This window comes from Echeneis naucrates, chromosome 9 (assembly GCF_900963305.1).
Source record: "Echeneis naucrates chromosome 9, fEcheNa1.1, whole genome shotgun sequence".
Lineage (NCBI taxonomy): Eukaryota > Metazoa > Chordata > Actinopteri > Carangiformes > Echeneidae > Echeneis > Echeneis naucrates.
Genome location: NC_042519.1, coordinates 9,404,413 through 9,424,317, shown reverse-complemented (window position 1 = coordinate 9,424,317; position 19,905 = coordinate 9,404,413). Strand labels below are relative to the sequence as shown.

The 19,905-nt window shown below is 41.2% G+C and overlaps 1 protein-coding gene across 2 annotated transcripts in view; it reads right to left on the bottom strand.

Moving 5' to 3' along the window:
- The window catches only part of LOC115049420 (GDNF family receptor alpha-2-like), a 43,907-nt gene that overhangs the window by 19,123 nt on the left and 4,879 nt on the right, over positions 1-19,905 (bottom strand). For both annotated transcript variants that reach the window (XR_003841124.1, XM_029511612.1), the window contains exons 3-4: positions 13,216-13,302; positions 2,353-2,731 (exon numbers count right to left, since the gene is read on the bottom strand). Coding sequence is in view for 1 of the 2 variants with exons in the window: in XM_029511612.1 (XP_029367472.1) it covers positions 2,353-2,731; positions 13,216-13,302 (466 nt within the window). In the remaining variant the exon portion in view is untranslated. The remainder of the gene's footprint in view (positions 1-2,352; positions 2,732-13,215; positions 13,303-19,905) is intronic.

Here is a 19,905-nt window from a genome sequence, read left to right as displayed (position 1 = left end):
GGGGGACAATGCTGCCAAGCAAAGTTTCCTCAGGCTGTACCTGAGTGTTTTTTCATAGGTTACAGTCTGTAAACTTCTGGAAACATCTGTAAACTCCATCACCATTAGCATGACAAATGCATTTTAAATTCTGCTTGCAGGAACACCATCTGATAAAAATAAGTTAATTAAAAGCGCAAAATTGTTTTTAAAGCAATGTCTTGTCAATTATCAGATTAATTAACCAGTCAGTGTTCCCGAGGTCCACTAGGACAGAAAACTGCTTTGTAACGGCTGGCATCATGTCCCATAAAGGGGACACTGAGACAGAGAGAGGACATGTTAAAAATATCTCACACTCTTGTGGTGATTGCAGACACCTCAAGGATAAAATCAACAGTCAGAGAACATTGTAAATCTGGCACTGACCAATGACATCTCCCTTTAATTGCACAGTGGTGACATTCTCCTGCATGGAGGCCCTTTTTCACTTCAGGACAATGCAGCACTCACACATCGGATTATTGGAGTCACGTTGAAGCTCCGAGTAGTTGTGTGAAAAAGTGTGTGTTTTACGTGTGCATGTGTGGCTGCTAAATGGCTTTGGGCTGTGCTAGTGTACAGCACGTGCCCGTATCATTCATGCGAGTGTGTGCGTGTGCACACCCATCAAGCTGTTGACCTCAGTGGGGCTTTACACGGCTACAGATAATGAGCTTTAACGTTCTATTTCATCTTTCTCAATAAGGAGGAGCACGGCAGACACCTGAGGGCCCAAAGGTCAAAGAAAGCAACTCAGTCTGAAAACAGATTACACAATGCAGGTAAGCAGGTAATTATCAAGACAATCATAAATCGAAGGGGAGGTGATAGATTTTTCTCTACTTTAGCAGCGCAGTGGTTGGATTTAGAATTAGGTTTTCAGCATTCGCACTCAGCTTCGAAAGGCTGCTCACCTCCATGGAAACACTGACTGTGAAATACCTCCGAAATACAAGTCGCAAGGAACTGTTCCATTCTGCACCATTAACTAGTCTAATTTAAACTCTGTGACTCTGAATCATTCTTACTTGCAGAAACAAATAATATTGGCCAGTTATCCCAGATAGGGCAAAACCACAGGGAACACAAAAGTGATACACAGGTAAATTAGCACTTTTGATGACTATTAGTCGTATTGCGCGCTAAATTATTGGTTTTAGAGGGAAGGTATAAGTTCATAAATCACTCTATTGGTTGTCGTGGCCAGACAAATAAAAAAAAAATTACAAAATTCATTCCACGAGAGCCTGCAGTGACACAAACTGAAAGTACTTTTTGGAGGAGGTGACTGGTGTCTAATTCTCAGGCAGTTACAACGAGTAATGAACCAAGGGAGGTGCTGTCATCTTCCAATACCAACCTGAGACTGGACAGTCACTTGGCTTATTAAATCCAAAAGACGCGTCACTGAGTTGTATCAGCTGCCTAATCATCTGTGACACTGGGACAAGTAAAAAAAAAAGTGCCAAAAATTCCCTCTCATTCCCTCTGATAAGTCTCAGATCGTAAGCATTATTTTTAGCAAATAACTTTCAGGGTCTAACGTTTGGTCGAACACCATTAGGCCCATAAATGAGCTTTTAAATGCTTACAATTACTCAAATGTCCCACTTTTTAAAAAAATCTATTAGACTAATGATCACAGAGCTCCTTGAGCTGGATGGATGTGTTGAGGGCCAGACGGAGCACATGGTTCTGGTTGGGGGTAAAGAGACCTTGACAGCTGATCTGGCTGATAGAACAACTGCTGTGTTTCACCTGCTGTCAGTGGCACTAACACAAGGAAACATGTCACAGCTGGGTAGGTGTGAATTGAATCTGGTCGCTTAAATCCAATAGAGGCCCCATGCAGCCAAAGTGATCCACTAATGTTTTGCTGAGCTTAATTGAGCATTGTCCCTTCAACTTAGCCTCACATCTCCATCGTGAGTCTAATAGCCCCGGCTTCCCTGAAAGTCTAATTACTTTACTGGCAAAGTTACAGCAAGAAAAATAGAAAACTTGAGGATGCTATGGGAGCAGCAAAAAATGCCATCAAGCACACATAGATGCAATTTACTGTTTTTTTTTTTTCAACTATTATTATTTTTGTTTGTTTGTTTATTTGTTTGATTGTTTTAATTTCCACAAATATAACACGATAATGACTCTTCAGTTGTGTCTGGTGGCTCGTCTCATACACACAGCAAAATAATCTGCCCATCAAGCCAGCAAAACAGATAAGCATGCACACGAAGTTGCCAACTCTTGAACAACACACACACTACAGGACTCTCTTCCACTACCCTGGACATCATTTCCTATCCCCTTTCCCATCCCGTTGTCCCTTACCTGCAGAGAGAGTCCTGGCGGCAGATCTTGCGGAGCTCCAGACAGTTGGGTTTCTCCTTATCTTTATAGGAACAATCCGGCACAATGGTCTGCCTGCGTCGTTCAGCACAGCCCTCCGTCTGGCAGGGGCAGAAGAGCAGGCGGTGGCTGTACTCAGTGGGCACACGGTCCAGGAACATCCTCAGCGCTTTGTGGCAGCGCTTCTTGCTGCAGGTTTCACCCTTGTTAGGATCCTCCTTGCTGCAGGTGGCAATGTAGCTGGAACGCTGCTTCTTGCAGCTGTTGTTGAGGTTGCAGGCTTTAGCAGCATCAAGACAGGGGTTGCAGTTCCTCTCAGCGTCAGGACAGTGGAAACCTTTTGGCGCTAATGTGAGCATCCCTGCAAGCAGACAAAGAGGACACCTTAGTGACTTTAGGTGTAAAAGGTTCATGGTCACATGGTTAAGACTTAAAGTCTAACAATCGTCCCAGTCATAGACATTTAGTCCAGTGGGTTTCAACATTATTTACCTTATTATGTACTTCCCAGGAATGATTGTTAGCAAACCTGGATTCAATACGATCACAACACAGGAATAAAAATCCCCCCATTGATTGTCTGACTCCACATCACCAATCATGTGTAGTTTACAGTGAGCTGAGCTGCAGTGTGATCAGCAAATAAAACAACCATCCTTGCATCTTTGTCCATTGGGGAGTTCATTACAAATGTTCGGCTTGAAAGTTGAAGTAGCTGCTTCAGTTTCATCTGTGCTTTTCTGTTTCTCCAACCGAGAATGAGCCGCTGGAGATATGGCTGCAGCTAACCCAAATCCACTCTAGCTTAATTATTGATTCATTCTGTTTTAGAGCTTGACTGAAACATGAATGAATTAAGTTGTGATTCCAAATTGGAAATGAATTAATTGTTCACTTACAGGTAATATTATGATGCAATTACCATAATATTGGTCATGAACTTATTTATTATACTGTTCTTTGAGTACAAATTGTATTTATTCAGATTTTTGGTGATTTTGTCATTTTCTATTTAGAATAATGTAAATAAGACATTTTTACAATGCTAATGGAAATTATGTAAAACAAAAACAAAGTCCACGGTGAAATACTAATGGGGAAGCATGTTGTTGTTAATAGTGGTCAATAATGGGGAAACAACAGTAAACACTGCATATTCTGCCCCAAATGTGTTCAGCTTAAGGACTTGGCTAAGACTACGTGCTGTGCTTGATGATCCACTGTTGGGAAGGTTCAAGTACAAATTAAGCTGCATTATTATTTCCTTTTTCCCCCAACTGTAATCACAAGCTGAAACATTCCAATTACCCCTCAGGCTGTACATCATATTTGAGAAAACAGTTTATGTCATTAGGTGCATTTGGGTGTTCTGAGATACCGCATACAGCACAGTGACATAAAAAAAACATCCCTTTTCCTGAGATATACCAGTAATAAAGTAGGATCATGTTCACTTGTGGCACCTCTCTCTTGTATTCAGGCTATATTAGAGAAGTTAACCTCCCTCCCCTGTAGATAATGATATTTTAGAGTTCGTGGCGGCATGGTGACACCCAGAGAGATTCATCTCTTATTCAACAGTACCAATCTCACTCTATGTCTATCAGACACCCTGGAGCCAAAAGAAGACCATTTATTTTAGAGGGAGAGGGCCCGCTAAAGATGCTGCACTGCTTCCAAGTGGTGTATCGCACGTTATCAATCCTAGAAATGGGGATACATGGAACACATCACATTGTAACTGGAGGAAAAAAAATAAGCATACCTCTTAAATGAATGATTTTGTGGTTTCAGATCACGTCAGATAAAACAAAGCTCACTGTCATTGAAGAATAGCAGAAGTAGAATATCAGGAGTTCATCACGGAGGGAAGAGTGTACGCTTAAACTATAGCTTTCCTTTAGCCAGCGCTTTCATTTAGGAGAATCAAGGTTAAATGTGGCAGCCGCTGGGTGTTGAGAAACATACGCAGGGTTCAGCAGATTTAGGTGCACAGGCCATCAATAGGAGCCTTTCCTTCTTAGAAACGATGAGAACATTAACTTATTCAAAATGAGATATCACTCTAATATGAAATGATATCAGTTAATCTTTGCAGCATCTGAGGGGACGGTGTAGAAACACTCCACAACAGATGCCTAGCAGCATAGTATACTAAGTCTTATTAATGTAAGTGACTGAAGAGGCAGACAGATCAATTACCTACATCACACTAAGAAATATAAACTCTTATTGGCAAAATGAGGGACAATTACCCATTCTGAAGTAGGAGTAACTATGGCTGATCTGTAATCACAATCACAATCTAAACTTTGGCACTGGGCATGAAGAGCTTAAAGCAGGGCCAAAATTTTACTGAAGTGCGCCAAGCCAAGCTAAAGCAGACCTGAGGCTGGCCTGAAGCAGACCAGTCCGGTCCAGCTGGAGGGGAGGTTAGCAGCGTGGTTGTCCAGCGGTTAAGGCTGCATTACATTGATGGATTGCAGCTCCTAAATCTCTCCGGGCCATCTTCAGGCTCTAATGTAGGCCAATGGGGGGTCCAGGATGAAAAGAAAATAGGAGAAGGATGAGCTCCTAAGATTTATCTGACCAAGCAGGGCTGAAGCAGCTTTTGAGGCTGCAGCCATAGTCGAGTTTTTACTACCTCTGATTGGGGAGGAGAGATTGAATTTGGAGCTCAACCCAAAAAGATGTCCTGGGGTGAACATAAGACACAAAACCCACTTGATAGTTCTGACGTGCTTACACACAAACAGGATCAGAGCGAGAGCAGGAGGAGAAGAGGAAGGAAGCAAAGAAGTAGAGATGGTTGGGGAAATGTGTAGTATTGTGTTACAGAGTTATAATTGATTTTCCAAGTGCATTACAATGAAAGTTTTCACCAAACACATTCTGCCTTAATGTGAGGAGAGAGGGGTTGATAAGCTAATGATACAAGACTTATATAAATGGAAAAAGCTTTAAGAGGGGAGAGGACACTTGAGCTGCTGATTACAGCAGCTGATGAGCGATGAAATGATAGGACACAGACTAACAGATTGGACAGACACTCAGAGAGACAAGCTGGAGAGCTTTCAATTAATCCATCCTAATTTAGGCAAGATGCGTGACTCTTGCTCAGAATAATTAACCCAGCCCATCAGCAGTGCAATCAACTGTTCCCTGCATCACAATAGTCCACACATATCTATTACCTTACCTTTCTGCCTGCAGTAGTACACATTAATGAGCAAGTAAGGTATTGACAAACTGAATGGACAGATAGATAGGTGAGTGGGTGCACTGACTGATTAACAGATGCTATAAACATGGAACAATCACTGTCATTAAGTGCAGGAAATGTCATAAATACTTTCTTCCCCCGCATTATGGGCTGTTACCTGTTGGTGGGAGAGTAAACTAATAGGACTGTGTGCACAGATGTTTAACTTGAGCATCGAGAGCAATGTGACATTAAATTAATTTGTGGGGGATACAAGGCATGAATTCACAATAAGATTATCAAATTGTGTAATGTTGTTCACTCACAATGGCTTGCCAGTGTGTACAGAAAACGTGGTCTCATAACATTAAGTTGGTGTCAACAACAGTTAAAGCACTGTCATTGCTTCCAGTGATCCTGCTGTTTGACTGTAAATAGGCTTTTAATAGGGCTCTCTACTCTATGGGCCTCATAAATCAGACCCCACTGATGGCGATATAGTGGAAATAACCATCTATTCTTTCTGCACATACAGCAAAGGCAGGGAGGGAAAGACAAAGAGAAAAGGGAACAAAGAGAAGGAAGAGGCTTAAGGACCAGAAATAAGACACATCTCTGTAGAGACAGATGGGGACAAACTCAATGGAACTGTGTTTCAGTGAGGAAAAGAGAGGAATAACAAAGAGAGAAGAGAAAGGTGAACGAGATGGACAGTACACATATGAATGAGAAGAAGTGGATAAAATGTTCACATACTCTGTATATGGATCTTCCTTCGCCAGTAATTGCTCTCCGTCAGCCTAATTTGAATTCTGCATTTCATATATCATCCCTTACTCAGGGGACGCTGCGCTGCAAAGGGGAGTTCAGCCCAGGTTAGGAAGAGGTTCTTGGCTACGGGTATGTTCTCAGTAATTAGGAAAGGTGCCAAAGTTTGGATTTAATACAGCCCTGGGTGAGCATGCGAGAGCTTGTTAGGGAAGTCTTTAGTCTGGACCCCGAGGAGCATGTCAAGCATTTCTGTGTCAAAGGGCTCATCACTCATTAGCTCTGTACTCTGTGTCACAGCAGGGTTACCAGAGGGAAAGATGAGGGTGCGCTGGATCTGCAACATCATCTGCCTAAGCCTTACTGAGCAAGATAGACATGTAGACTTCATCAGAGGAGGACAAATGGAGTTCATAAAGTCCTCCGTTCTAATGGATAAAACGATTTTTCCCTCCGTGCCTGAAATTATTGCTGCCAATTGAACCTACATACAAATGAGCGAAAACAGGGGTAGATGGAAATGATGAGTGAGGGCTAAATATTTGTATGCGAAAATGTAGGTGGGAGAATTGGTGTCAAAAGGAATTTTAAATTACTGTAAACACGCCTATAAATGCTTGATCTGTTTATGAGCATCTGCCTTCAAGCTGAGCTTCCTCCAGTAAAATTCAAAGCCAGAGCGTCCTCAGTGGCCCCTTTCATTCTTCGTATACTTGGTGTTTAGCTTGTTCAGTCGTCACTGCTAATAATGCAACACATATTGAAATAATCCAGACAAGATGTGTGTGTGCCAGGTGAACCCACACAATATTAGTAATGTGCTTCCTTTTTCATTTCCAGCATGTAAGTGGGGAATAAAAAAATGTACAAAGACAAATATATCTTCTGTGGATTATTCATAGTTGATTAATTCAAACTTATTCAAAACGCATTCAAAAAAAGCTGACAATATAAAGTGTATCTGATAAGCGAGCCATAAACAACAATGCTCATTACTGACCCACAGAGAGACAATCTAAGGGAGGACTAAGGGTAAACTGATTAGAAAATTCACACAAAATAATGAAGCATATCAACAAAGTAATACAAATACACACAGGTGCAAATACAGTGCACACAAACACAGATACTAATAAGCAAAAAGCCCCAACTGTACCCATGCAAAAACAACAACAACAACAACGGCAACAACAAAAAAACGCTCTTAGTGTTTGTCTAAGTAACAGTAATTGTTATGAGGACAAAGTCTAAATGTCAAACATTTCAGCAGCATGCCGAGCACGGCTGTTGCACTGGTCCTTTTCCCCAGCGGTGGAAACAGCTTTCTTGGATTTAATTGGATAGTGCGCACACTGAGCTGAGAGGTGTGAGGCTTAGTACGGAGAGTCAGAAGGTCTAACTAAGGGATGTTAAACTTAATTCCTGGAGGGACCCAAAAATACTGGAATCTATGTTGCTCTCTGCTCCTAATAAGTTAATTAGTTCAGCACTGGGTCAAGGGAACAGAATATATTTCACATCGAGCATATTAACAATGAAAATCAATGATATCTGGGGATGCTCTTCATAATATTGTGGTCATTTGGGCTTTGATCAGGGTTCCTGTGTGTTGTGGAGGAAGGATTCTTACCTACGTCCTACATACACTCTTATCATGTCTTATTGATTTGAGTAGAGGTCTGTTGACTTGCACAAAATCTCTATTTTGAAATTGAAAAAAATAATGGCCATGCATTGTAGTTGTTCCGCCAAAACAGTGGGAGCTCTCTACTGGCTAGAACAAAAGTGGCATCATATTTTTTTTTTCCAGAAATATGAAAATTTGCTGCTTCCTCATTTTCTGTGGCAGCAAACTAAATATAATTCTTATTCGATTATTTGGGAACTTACACTCCACTACTGGTAATGTGCATTAGAAAAAAGAAACAACAACAACAACTACTTTTAGATATTTAATGGCTCAACCAATTCATTGAGCATATTAAGACATGATCAAAGTAGTAGACATTCTGGATGCATTATAAGTAAACTATTGTGATCATAGCAAGCACCAAAGATGATTCAGTTTCTGAACCAACTGGAACCAGTGAGGCAAGGAGAGCGTCTATCATTGACATGTGTGGGACTATAACCGAGACAAATGCTCCTTACTATAACTCCTCCATGCTTCATCTTCTTGTTTGATGTTGTTAGACTCCCACTGGTGCTCACTACAATTTCATTAGAACGGGGAAACAACGCATTGTTATTTCTCATTGAGCTGAATTTTTACAGAAATGAAAGGTATTTTGGGTGGAGAGAACTGATTATCAGCAGATTTCCCCTGGGAAAGGAGTACCTAGCTGCATTCAGCATCATTCGATGCTTATTCTAGTGACAAAGTGCTTCATGTTGTCTTTCTTTTCACGAGCCTTGATATAGCTTATCTTTCCACTAAAGATCCACATGTCCAGACATGATGCTGCATTTTTGGCTGCAGCGCTTTAAACATGAATGTCTGTGACTGACGGACTGACTGATTAAATTTCCATCACTGATCAGCAGAACACCAAGTGACTGAGTTGGGGTTTCCAAAAAAAAGCTTCTATTAAGGTCGTCTTTATAGTCTGCAGATTTGCCAGCACAACACCTGTTTGATTTTCTTCAAATCTGCCCTGTGATTCGCTTCACCTGTGCATTGTGAACAGTAAGTGTTCCACTTGCTATTTCTTATTATAGTAATTTAGTATTTGCGACTGAAGGGTGATCCTTGAAAAAACAGAATAACGACGGTGAAACTGTTGGACAAGGAGTAATTGGCCTGAAAATTGAGCTACTGTGCATCAAGCGGCAACTGTCTATTACACACAGAAACAATGCTGTTGGGACATTTTAACAGGGCTGAGGGGGTAAATTTAACAAACACAAGATCTGAAAACACCCTGATATTCTATTTACAGTTGGTGCTTTTGTCACATTGGCATCATGGATGTAAAATCTGGATCAGCAACAGCGCAGAAGTTAGCATGTACCCGAAATGGGCAGATTTGGAAAAGAAACAGGATGACAGAAATGGTAGTTTGGCCATATTAAATACTATTTTTATTATCAGCGAGTAGGAGAGGGGCAGATACACAACCAGTCCAGAACATATAATAGGTGATTTAGTAGGAGTGTGCTAAAATGTTTTTTTCCAAATCTCTAAACGGGATTGAAGTTTAATTTTACAAGCCTTATTTTGCTTTGCCTCTGTCAATGAAAGTGCCACCACACCTCAGATACTGATGATAACAGCCAGCCAACAAGTTTTCTAATCTCTCTATATCACATTTAGCCACTTGCTCAGTCAGGTGCCTGAGAGGTGCCATATTTTGTGGTTTTGTCAGTACTGTCTGTGTTTTATGGGGCAGAGGTAGCACTTACTTATAGTAAAATATTATTTACTCAAATGTAAATGACAAAGTCACTTGATATCTCTAGATTATTTCTTTCACTCTCTGTTTACTTCTTATTTTGTTGGTTCCTAACTACTAATTCACCTTGGAAGGAAACAATCAGTTCACAATATACACACAGTACACTGTATAACCATCATCATATTTCAGATATGGGCTCAGCTGTCACTGATCTTTGGTCCTGACCAGGATGCATTCACAAATAGCTGCCATGTGTTCCTCCCAAAGGAGAACACCAGTGTTTTTCACAGAATTTCCACTCAGTAGTAAACAAGGGTCACCTCCGCTTCCAGTCAGCTGTCAGTATCATCCTATCCACATGTTCTCGATATCCTCTGCCCTCCTTCCCTCTTTCAGCTCCACAATCTATCACAAAACTGCACCCTGCGCCCTTATACTGACATTGTGACATGGTAATAAAGTGTCACAGCTTGCACCCAACAAAAGGCTGACAGCTTCAACAGATGGTGCAAAGGTGGGCAAGGAAGGGAAGCATTACACCTCATGACAGAAACCAGATTGTGTTAAACTGGTCAACATTCAGTCATTGGGACACAATGTGGATCTAATATAGAACTTTTTGGATGGGATGAGGAACAGGCTTCTTCTTTCTGATAAAGAAGCTGATGTATGTCAGGTTCCTGATACTGCAAACCTGGATTGATGATCAACAGAGGGAGAAATTAAAGACTAAACTGCAGTCCTAGGGGCTGACTGTGAGTCTTCAGTGGAGAGAAGCATGAAAATAACCTGCTTCTTTATCTATCTAGTTCTTATTGCCTATACATAACCTAATGTGGTCGTCGCTCTTTAGGGGTGGGAGGCATGGCGCACGAAAGAGGGACAGGACTCGAGAGAGTGCCACCACACTGTCATTACAGCAAAGAAATTGGCCCAAAAAGGTCCACCGCTGTCAACGGGAACACTCAAGTCAGCCCTCAATAAAACTGTGCTGAGTAACAAGGTGTATGAAACACTGCTGATGCAGGTGCACAGAATGAACAGAGCCAGGGCAAGGAAGCAGGATTCATCCCAGGGTTTCCAACAAATCCATCTTTGGCTATTTTGGTGTCACTTGTTGAAGAAAACCAGATAAAGATAACCACTTCAAATCCCGGTGGGTGAAAAACTGTACTTTTGTCTGTGTGTGTAGAATGCATGATGATTCCCAACACTAAGACGGCACAGTAACCATGAGAAGGTGAAGCCTGAGTTAAACAGGTTTGCAGGCATTACAGGAAACTGAGTCTCTCTGTGTTCTGTTTAATTTTGACTTCAGAGTGTGAGCGCTCAGTTCTTTTACATTTCTATCACACTTCCTTTATCTCCCTCCCAGACAAAACCTTTTAAAAGAGATTATTTTTCAATTTTCTACATTTCCTTTTGGAGAGTATACATTCCCATTTCCTCATCAGGCACCCAGATATCATATGTTCCTATCATATATTCCCTGGGTCTCTGTGCAGTTTAACATTTATATGGGTGATTCAAGAACAGTTTGGGGCAGTTTAGTAATTGAAGTGCGAAATATTTTCACAAAACAAGTGTGTAATTACTTATTTGTTTGCCTGTGGTTTCCACCACAATCAATTATTTTGTCCTCAGAAATGATAAATAATGAGGAAAGCTTGCGGCTAAACAGATTTCAGAAAGCAAATCCAATAATTCACCTGAGAGAGCGCTGAGGAAATCGCTAAAATAGAACACATACAGTATTAGCCCCTTGTTGTTTCTTAATACGTGTCAGTTTGTTATACATTACACAGTAGGACGAGAGGAAGCTTTATCATTTTTAACGTTTCATACTTCCAGGCTTTTGAAGTTCCACTCCAGACTTGTTCTTAACTGAGTAAGAACTATGATATGCTATGATTTGCTATGATAAATATTTTGTTTAACGTGGTTTCCCCACCACTGCTGCTTGTACCGGGTGACAGATGAAGCAGCAGCGCAGAGCTCATCAATATGATTAAACTTTGGGCCTCAGTCAGAGCCAGCATTAGGATTCATGGAGGAATTTATTGCACAACAAAATAGGCAACTACCATGCATCACAATGGGTAGTGTTGTTCACATCTTGTATTTTATGCTATCTGATGGTTCCCAATGTACAGTAGTGTCATTGTTGGTAGTTGTGACACTGAGCTAACTCTCGTTCACTGTGCTTACTGTTTTGTGTTTATTTTGTTCCGGGCTCATGATCTTAGCTGACAGGACCAGTTCCGTGAAATGTTTATATTGTTTAAGAGAATCTTTTTTCGTTGCTTGTGTGTTCATTTTGACTTTAATCGGGAGGTCTTATAAAAAGTTGCTTAATACCCGAATTTGACTGCTAATTAAAATGCTTTAAGTTTTGTGCTGACTGAATGATTTGTGCTGTATTTGCATCAGATCAACTCAGTGATCATGACTTGAAAGCCTATCCTGGAACAAAGCCCTTATAAAAAGTTGTCATTAATCAATGAGACTGTAGTAAATAAATATTTTGGTGCTTTTAGAAATTACCTATCATTACAGAAACCAATTTGTGAAATGTTTGAAGTCTTGGCAGAAGAATGCGCTGTCTGAATGCTTTCTAGATTAACCTGCACTTAATTCAGAGACGGCAGTTTGCCATCGTTTCTTAAAACTCAAAACTAATTAAAGGCTGCACTCTTTCATATTTATTGTGATCTTTCAATATATCAAACAAGCACGTTTTGAAAAACAAATGATACACTGCTGATTTTAAGCTACGGGGATTATGCAGTGTGTGTCTCTCTTGTACCTTCCAGTCGTAAAACAAAGCGAGATACATCAGCCAAGAGAAAGGGAAAATGTGCTGTCTTCAGTGTTTGTGGATTGCTTTCGGCAAAAAAAAAAAAAAAAAGATATAAGAGAACATCCTCCGGAAATTTTCTGTCAGAACTGGATGAAAGAAAATGATTGAATTTTGTAGTGACTGAAGCCTGTAGCTCAGGCGATAGACAGGCGTCATCCCTGTGTCCAATCACACCTATTGCTAAACTCGCTGCACCAAATTAACTCTTGTAGCTGTGTCTTTTAAGACTTGCATTGATTAGAGATACCATGACTGTAATAACCAGTAAAAGAAATAGCAGGCTATAGCTCCCCCGCTGAGTGCCAGGCTGTTTAATTAGTAAACTGAAGAGGAAATAAAACTGGAAGCAAAATCAATGGCGGGGAAAAATGCGGGGTAGCACGCTGGGGCTTCATGGTTTACCTCACAAACACACGAGAGCCATTCATAGATCAAATGACAAGCACATTATTTATTCAAAGGCCAAGTTAAGTTGACTGGTGGAATGAGAGTGAAGGAAGGCCAACATGGCCTCTCCCGGTTCGTTCATTTTTTCGTTTAGTTTTTTCATCTCCAATTTCACACCGGTATTTTCATTTGTATAAACCACAACATGTAAATGGAGATAAACGCTGTGGTACCTGAAGAGATGGAGGCCAAGCGGAAAGCATCAGGGTGTCGGTTCGGTGCTACAGGTTCATACGGAGATGAGTCATCCATGTCTCCGCCTGAAACAATGGAAAAGACAAAGATTCGTTATTGCTCAACAAAAGTTGAGGAAATTCAGCTCATGATGTTGGATTTTCCAAATTTAAGCTCCAAATCTTTCATTTAATAAATCGAATAAAGGCATGTCCTGGATTTAAATGCAATATCAAAGCGTGCTGAAATAATTTCACTATATTTAACTGGCCAAGAACTGGCTCACACTGCAAGCGGTAAGTTATTTCTTTTTCAAATGGAAAACAGGATGTTCATCACGGTGAGATCATTTCCTTTTGGAGAGAGTTAGTTCTTACAGGTGTGGCATGATTTGGTAGAGCAGCCCAAGGACCAAAGCATGAGCAATGCAGCTTTCCTGTTAACATTGTATTGCCTGAGCTGTTTGTCGGGAAAAAAAGGTAAAAAATCAAATTAGCACTCAACTGACTGAGTCCCTCCCATGTGCCTGCTTCTCTGTAGGCCCTAATCCTGCATTTAAAATTCATAGCCATTCGGTGTGATTGAGACAAACCCTCCAGTGTGTAATAGCTTTGCATTCTGATCCCAACAGAAACACAGCGAGGGTGTTGTGGAGGAAGACTTGGAGAACCGCTGCTACAAATGAGAAAACCCGAAACCTGTTGGTACAAGAATGTGCTGCATGGACAACCAACGAGATCCAATCAATTGATACATCGGTGCATTTTGTTTATCAACATGCTCTCTGGATTCTTAAAAAAAAAAAAAAAGAAAAAGATGATGCATGCTGATAAAATGGTGCCTTTTAACTGCTTTGATAATAGGTAAGGTTAGTGTGGAAGTTTTTAGTTATTTATGTGTGTTGTGTCTGTCTTATTACTGGCACCATATAGTGTTATTCATGTCTCCTGTGAACATATTTAATCATCAAATAAGAGTCAGATATCAGAATTAAAAGGCACGATAGCATCAGCTATGTAATGGTATTTCCAAAGCAAGAGAAGATATCTACATGAGCACTGGCACACAGTTAAAAGGACCGAGTTTCTAAAGGGAATTTTTTATTATCATTTCTCCACAGAGTAAAGAAAACCAAACCTAAACTGGTGTACATCTACAGGGCCATCCCTTTACGTGTAGTTCATCTTCACGCTGAATCAATATTGACAATCATAACAAGATGGAGCAGCTCAGCTTGCTATTCTCCGAGCACATACAGCTATTGACATCTGGTAGAGTTGAAGATTGTATGTTTTTGTTGTTTGAGCGTGAGAGAGACAAAGAGCAGGAGAGAGACAGCTCAGCGACACAAAAGAGGGAAAAGAAAAAGACGGCCAACGATTTAAAGCAGTCTGGGAGGAGGAGTAACATAAAGAGAGACTGAGAAAATTACCTAAATCCCACAAAATTGTGAGTGTATGATCTTCTCTTCTTTGTCTTTTTTGTTTGCGTTGAAAGATATGCACCTAACATGACTGCACTTTATTTGAAAGCGTGTGATTGCCTCTTTTTTTCTCAGTTTCCTTTGCTGTCGGTGACACCCCTCTTCATTTCTTTAAGTTACTGTCAAGAGAGAGATGAACTTGAGAGGCTGAAGGTCTAAAGCTGTTTCACTTGGTTTAATTACAATAATTTCCATCGAAAAGCTTTAGAGGCCTTTCAGGAGTTGAGGACAATCACATATTTAACAAACACTGTAAACCTCCTTTTTTCTTTTTCCTTTTTCAGCGGCAGCCACTGCAAACATATATTTCAAAAACTAGACAAATCTAGAGAAAAGCGGTGTGACACTTCTTCAGACACATTGAGAAGACTTTGTTAAGTACAGAACAGCACTGTCAGAATGACAATAAAGATCTAATAAAGAATAAAAAAACAAAGTACCTTGCAGAGCTCCCTTACCATTCTGTTCAGGTAGCATCTTACAGTTCAGAGAAGCTCCACTGCACAACCAGCCGAGAACCAAACGGCCATAAGGCGCATTAAATATCATTAGTCCAACTGTGCCGTTCGTTCTGTGGTGACCTCATAAAACAATAATGTCAAATGCCAACACTATCTGTAGTTAATGAATTTTAAAAGCTCACTTACATGGATGTTACCAGCTGTGGCGAATCATAAAATTGCAAAACACAATATAATCAGACCCACCCTTAGGATGTAAGAACCCCCACAGCAGGAGCCCTGGTGTACTGAAAAAAAATTGCTCTTTGACAGTAACCCTGGACCCAATTATGCATCCATCAAGTAATAGAAAATTCTTCCCAGCTGTTTAGTGATAAGATGTTTTTAACCGCAGGGCAACAACTGATCGCTGTAATTAAGCCTCTGTTTGACTTCATTTGCTCTGACAGTATGGAGCATGACCAGCACGGCTCAGACAGACAATCAGGCTTTTCCCTTGTTAAGGCATGAAAAGAATATTGCTTTTAAGTGGATTCACAGCGCTATCCTTTGCCATAAGGGTTTTTATGAAGTTGTTAGGCGGTATCACTCATCCTTTTCATATGCAATATCAATGAGCTGAACTCTTGAGGTGATGGAAACTGTCCTATGGATTTTTTTAGTGACGTTCTTGGCAAACCATTTATGGCTGGAAGCAGAGTCCATTTTAATAACTGTCATTCACCTTGCTGTGTTTTCAAAGGTGCCCTATGCTCATTGTGCTCCCGTTTAATATGGAATTTATATTGTTCTCTATTTCTGCTGCAGGCAATGTCTGAAGAGAAAACACAAATATGACTGCTACATATGTGCTCTTCAATTCAAATATTGTCAGTATATTATAACAATGCATATATATAGAAAGCTTTGTGCATGCCTGAGCAGCCTGGAGCAACGATGAAGGTCCAATGCAGAGCTCTGCAGGCTGTGGCATAAAATCGGATCGTAACAATAGGTGACCGAGCCTTTGCTGTCAAACCTCCCAAAGTTTGCAAATGAGCTGTCAGTGGACTTAAATGCGACTGAGCTCTCAAAGCCTCTCAAGCCTGCCAAAGTTCACTTGCTTTCTACAGACCTGTTTCAGAGGGCACACTGGATCATGGGAATTCATATTTTTATTACATTAGAATCACGTGCATTGATGTTTCCTCTTAAATTCCTCACATAATGTGATCATTCCAGCAAAGGAAAGATACCACAAATGCACCCTTCCTCATAGGAATGATATTGACATTTTAAACTCAATTTCAAACCATACAAATAGGATATTGGATTAGTTCCGAATAATATTTCAAGTCACTATTCCAATCCAGTGTTGTACGGGGGGCTAACACAACGGAGAAATAAATGCTGAAATTTCCAACCACCACTTTGGTGATGCAAACGTAATGTTAATATGAATAGTTATCCACTGGCTCACCTAAACCTGCATTTTAATATCTAGGTGTCAGGTACTAAATGTTGAATGTGATGTAAATGCTGCAAAACTTTCAATAAACACTGTCACCCTGTTCCTGGCACTGCAGCATATCGGGCAGAACACTGGAAATAGGCAGCAGCACTGCGGACCCACATATCAGCTTCTCCGGATAGAAAAGCTCATCATTTTGGATGTTGCAAATTTTAACTACTTAAAATACCAATATTAACGGATTTAATGATTTTCTGTGAACATGATTCGTGCTGCTGTATAATTAATTTGGCAACTGAGAAATGGTACCCCAAATAATTAATCTGACTGTATAAAATGTATCTGGCTCCTAATTGTGCCTTGAATTTCTTCATGTGGAAGAAAGAACAATTGGCTCTGGTATTTCAACAAGGAGTTATTTCAATTAATGAGGCAGAGAGTAAAAGAGAGGGAAGGACATGGAGGGGAAACAGAGAGAGAGGCAGCCATGCCGAGATGACAGCCACCGGGGCCGGTAGTTGACTTCAGCGACGCACATTCACTCTGCGTCGCTGGGAACCTTTCTGCCAGGAGTGAGTCTTAATGCCCGCATCATGACAGTATTCACTGAGCAGAATGGGCCGTCACTCACTCTTGTCTTGGATAGAGCCTGAGAACTCACTTTGCTATAAGAGGGTAATCTAACCCCCCCACACCTGGCCCCCCCGATTCAGGCATACTGTCATACACTATAGCAGCTCCAGCAGCTCCCGTGCTGAATGGGAGTCATCTCTGGCAGTTCGCCTTACAGTATAGAAAATCATTAGACACATTGATGAGGACAAACAGCTCCTGTTTTGTCATCATATTTCACTGATCCTTTTCACATTTTAGGATGAAAGATGAAAGGGGAGACGGAGGGATGAAAAGGACGATGAGGGGGAAAGCTCTGAAAGGCGTTATTGATCTCGTCCAGAAGCTATCGACAGGTGCCTTGCTCTGATGATGAAATAGCCACCTAGCGAGCACCGGGTCTCCGGTGCAGGGAGTGAGGAAGCAGAGAGGACATATTCAGCATGCTGGAGCCTTCCTCCTCTATCCCCTGACATGCAGGCTGGGCTGGAAAAATGTTTTGGTTATGACAGTGGATGGCTAAGGTAATGGCGGGTGACTGCTACCATTGCTCATAGTAATGATGGTTTCACCCAAGAATTCTGTGTACCTTTGTAACCCCCACCTCCCCTGCCCCCCCTCCTCCTCTGCCCTTTCTCCCCATGGCTCTCTCCTACTTCCTCTCGCTCTTTCAATCTTTGCTTTGCTTTGTCTCTCTCTTAAATTTTCCTTCCCTCCCCTCATTTATCTGGCAGTCCTGTCCCCACCTCCTGTCTGCACCTCCTGTCCGCTCACTCGCTCTCTCCATTTATCCTCCTCCCTGTCCAACTCTATCATGATGTTCACAGAATTTTCTCACTGTTTCATGTAACCTCCCACAGCATCAAGCAGTCAACTTGTGGTATCAGCATGATGTAGTAACATACTGAAAGGATGAACTATGGCATGCTTACATTTATGAAAATGGAAGGCATAAATCACTTCACGAAATTGTCTGCTATTGTCATAGTTTCATGTTTGGATAGAGTCTCCCCTTCACCGTGCCGAGGTGGGTGGGGTCCAGCGTTGGAGTTGGTTGGGCTAATTAAACTATTCTGACAGGTCCACACAAAACAGCTTCGACTCCTACTTTCAGACCCAGGCTGTGTTTTCCAAGCTGCAGCCAGGAAATAATGTATGTTGGATATGTGGAGCTCATTGCTGAAATGACAAATTCTACAGCAAACTTGTAAGGCTATATCCACATGGCTCAGGGCAAGACTGAGAGAGCGCTGCGGCCACCTATACAACATTGTTGTGAGTAGAGACCAATGTTTCTTTCTCAGTAATCACGTCTTTCATAGATTCAAATGGGCAGAAATCATTGCCTCACGCTGACACGGGCCTATTCAGTGAAGAACAACTCCACTTACGCATTGAATTCACCTGCCATTTTTCATCAGAAAATGCAATTAACAGGTCCCTAGCAGCACAATTTCTGAATGCTCAAACGCCGACATGACATCCTTTCACTGGGGTTCCCAGGCTAAACAGAGTAATACAGTAGCCTAAAGGCAGGCAACAGCAGTAAAATGATCAAGCAGGAGCGCTGACCTCACATCACACTTGCGGGGCCTTGCTGTTCAAACAGATCTGGGGTGGTGAAGAATGTGTTTTTAAATTTAAAACGCTGCAGAAAGGTAGCTGCCACCACCTGCTGAGATGCCTTCTGCAGCTATTTTTGGAAGGCGCGTCAAGCAACACTTGATGATGGCATCAAGTCACATTGCTGTGACACAGACTTTTGTATATCAGCATCATTTTCTCAGGGGCAACGCAACCATTTCCATCACACCTATCAAAAAATTCTGGCCTCCACTGGACTTGTGTAGCTGGAGAAAATTAATTGTGCTCCTAAGTATGCGGACCTTGTTTTCTATTACAGACATAATTTACAGGTACACCTCACGGACACAAGACACACTGCAGCCTCAGGGCCTTTTCACCAGGGCTTTGATTCAATGATTACGTTTCAGTCTCAAGGTGGACTCTTCAGTTTACTTTCAAAGAAAGAGTGAAATTTTCCATTTTCAGTCTGAAGGAGCGGTTAGCTGCAACGGGAAAGAAATGAAAACAGGTACATGTGGCTTGCGTGAGGCACATTTACTGAATCTCCCTCTCAATCGGCAGCAGTGTAAAATGGCTGCAGAAAACACCAGCCATTGCTCCGACTGACATCACACCACCTGGTTGTGCAGTGTCCTGAGAACAGAGTGATGATTCTTGGCTGTTGGACATACTCCTTTCTTCTAAGTTTCATCATGGTAATGAGGTCTAAACAACTGCTGCCAGCACAGGCTTATACAATACATTTTCGTTAACAAAATAAAATATACTTAAAAATGTTGCGCTATCTTCTGACTCTCTGTATGGAAACAATGAATTTTACCAACTCATTTTTTGTTTTGACCTGTCATGGTGACAGAGGCTTTTCTTTCCCGTTTAACTACCTGATCTTTGACGTTAATGCTTTTATATACTAATATTATGACAAGGGGGGAAAACTGATATTACTATATGTTTTTTTCTTGAGCCTGCCATCCAGGTGCATATATTATTACAGTGCATGAAAATAATCCATTCCAAACCCAAAGCCGCTATTTCAATTCACAGAAACAAAAGTAACATCTCACATTGAGAGTGTTTATGTGCTTCAGAGCTCTTA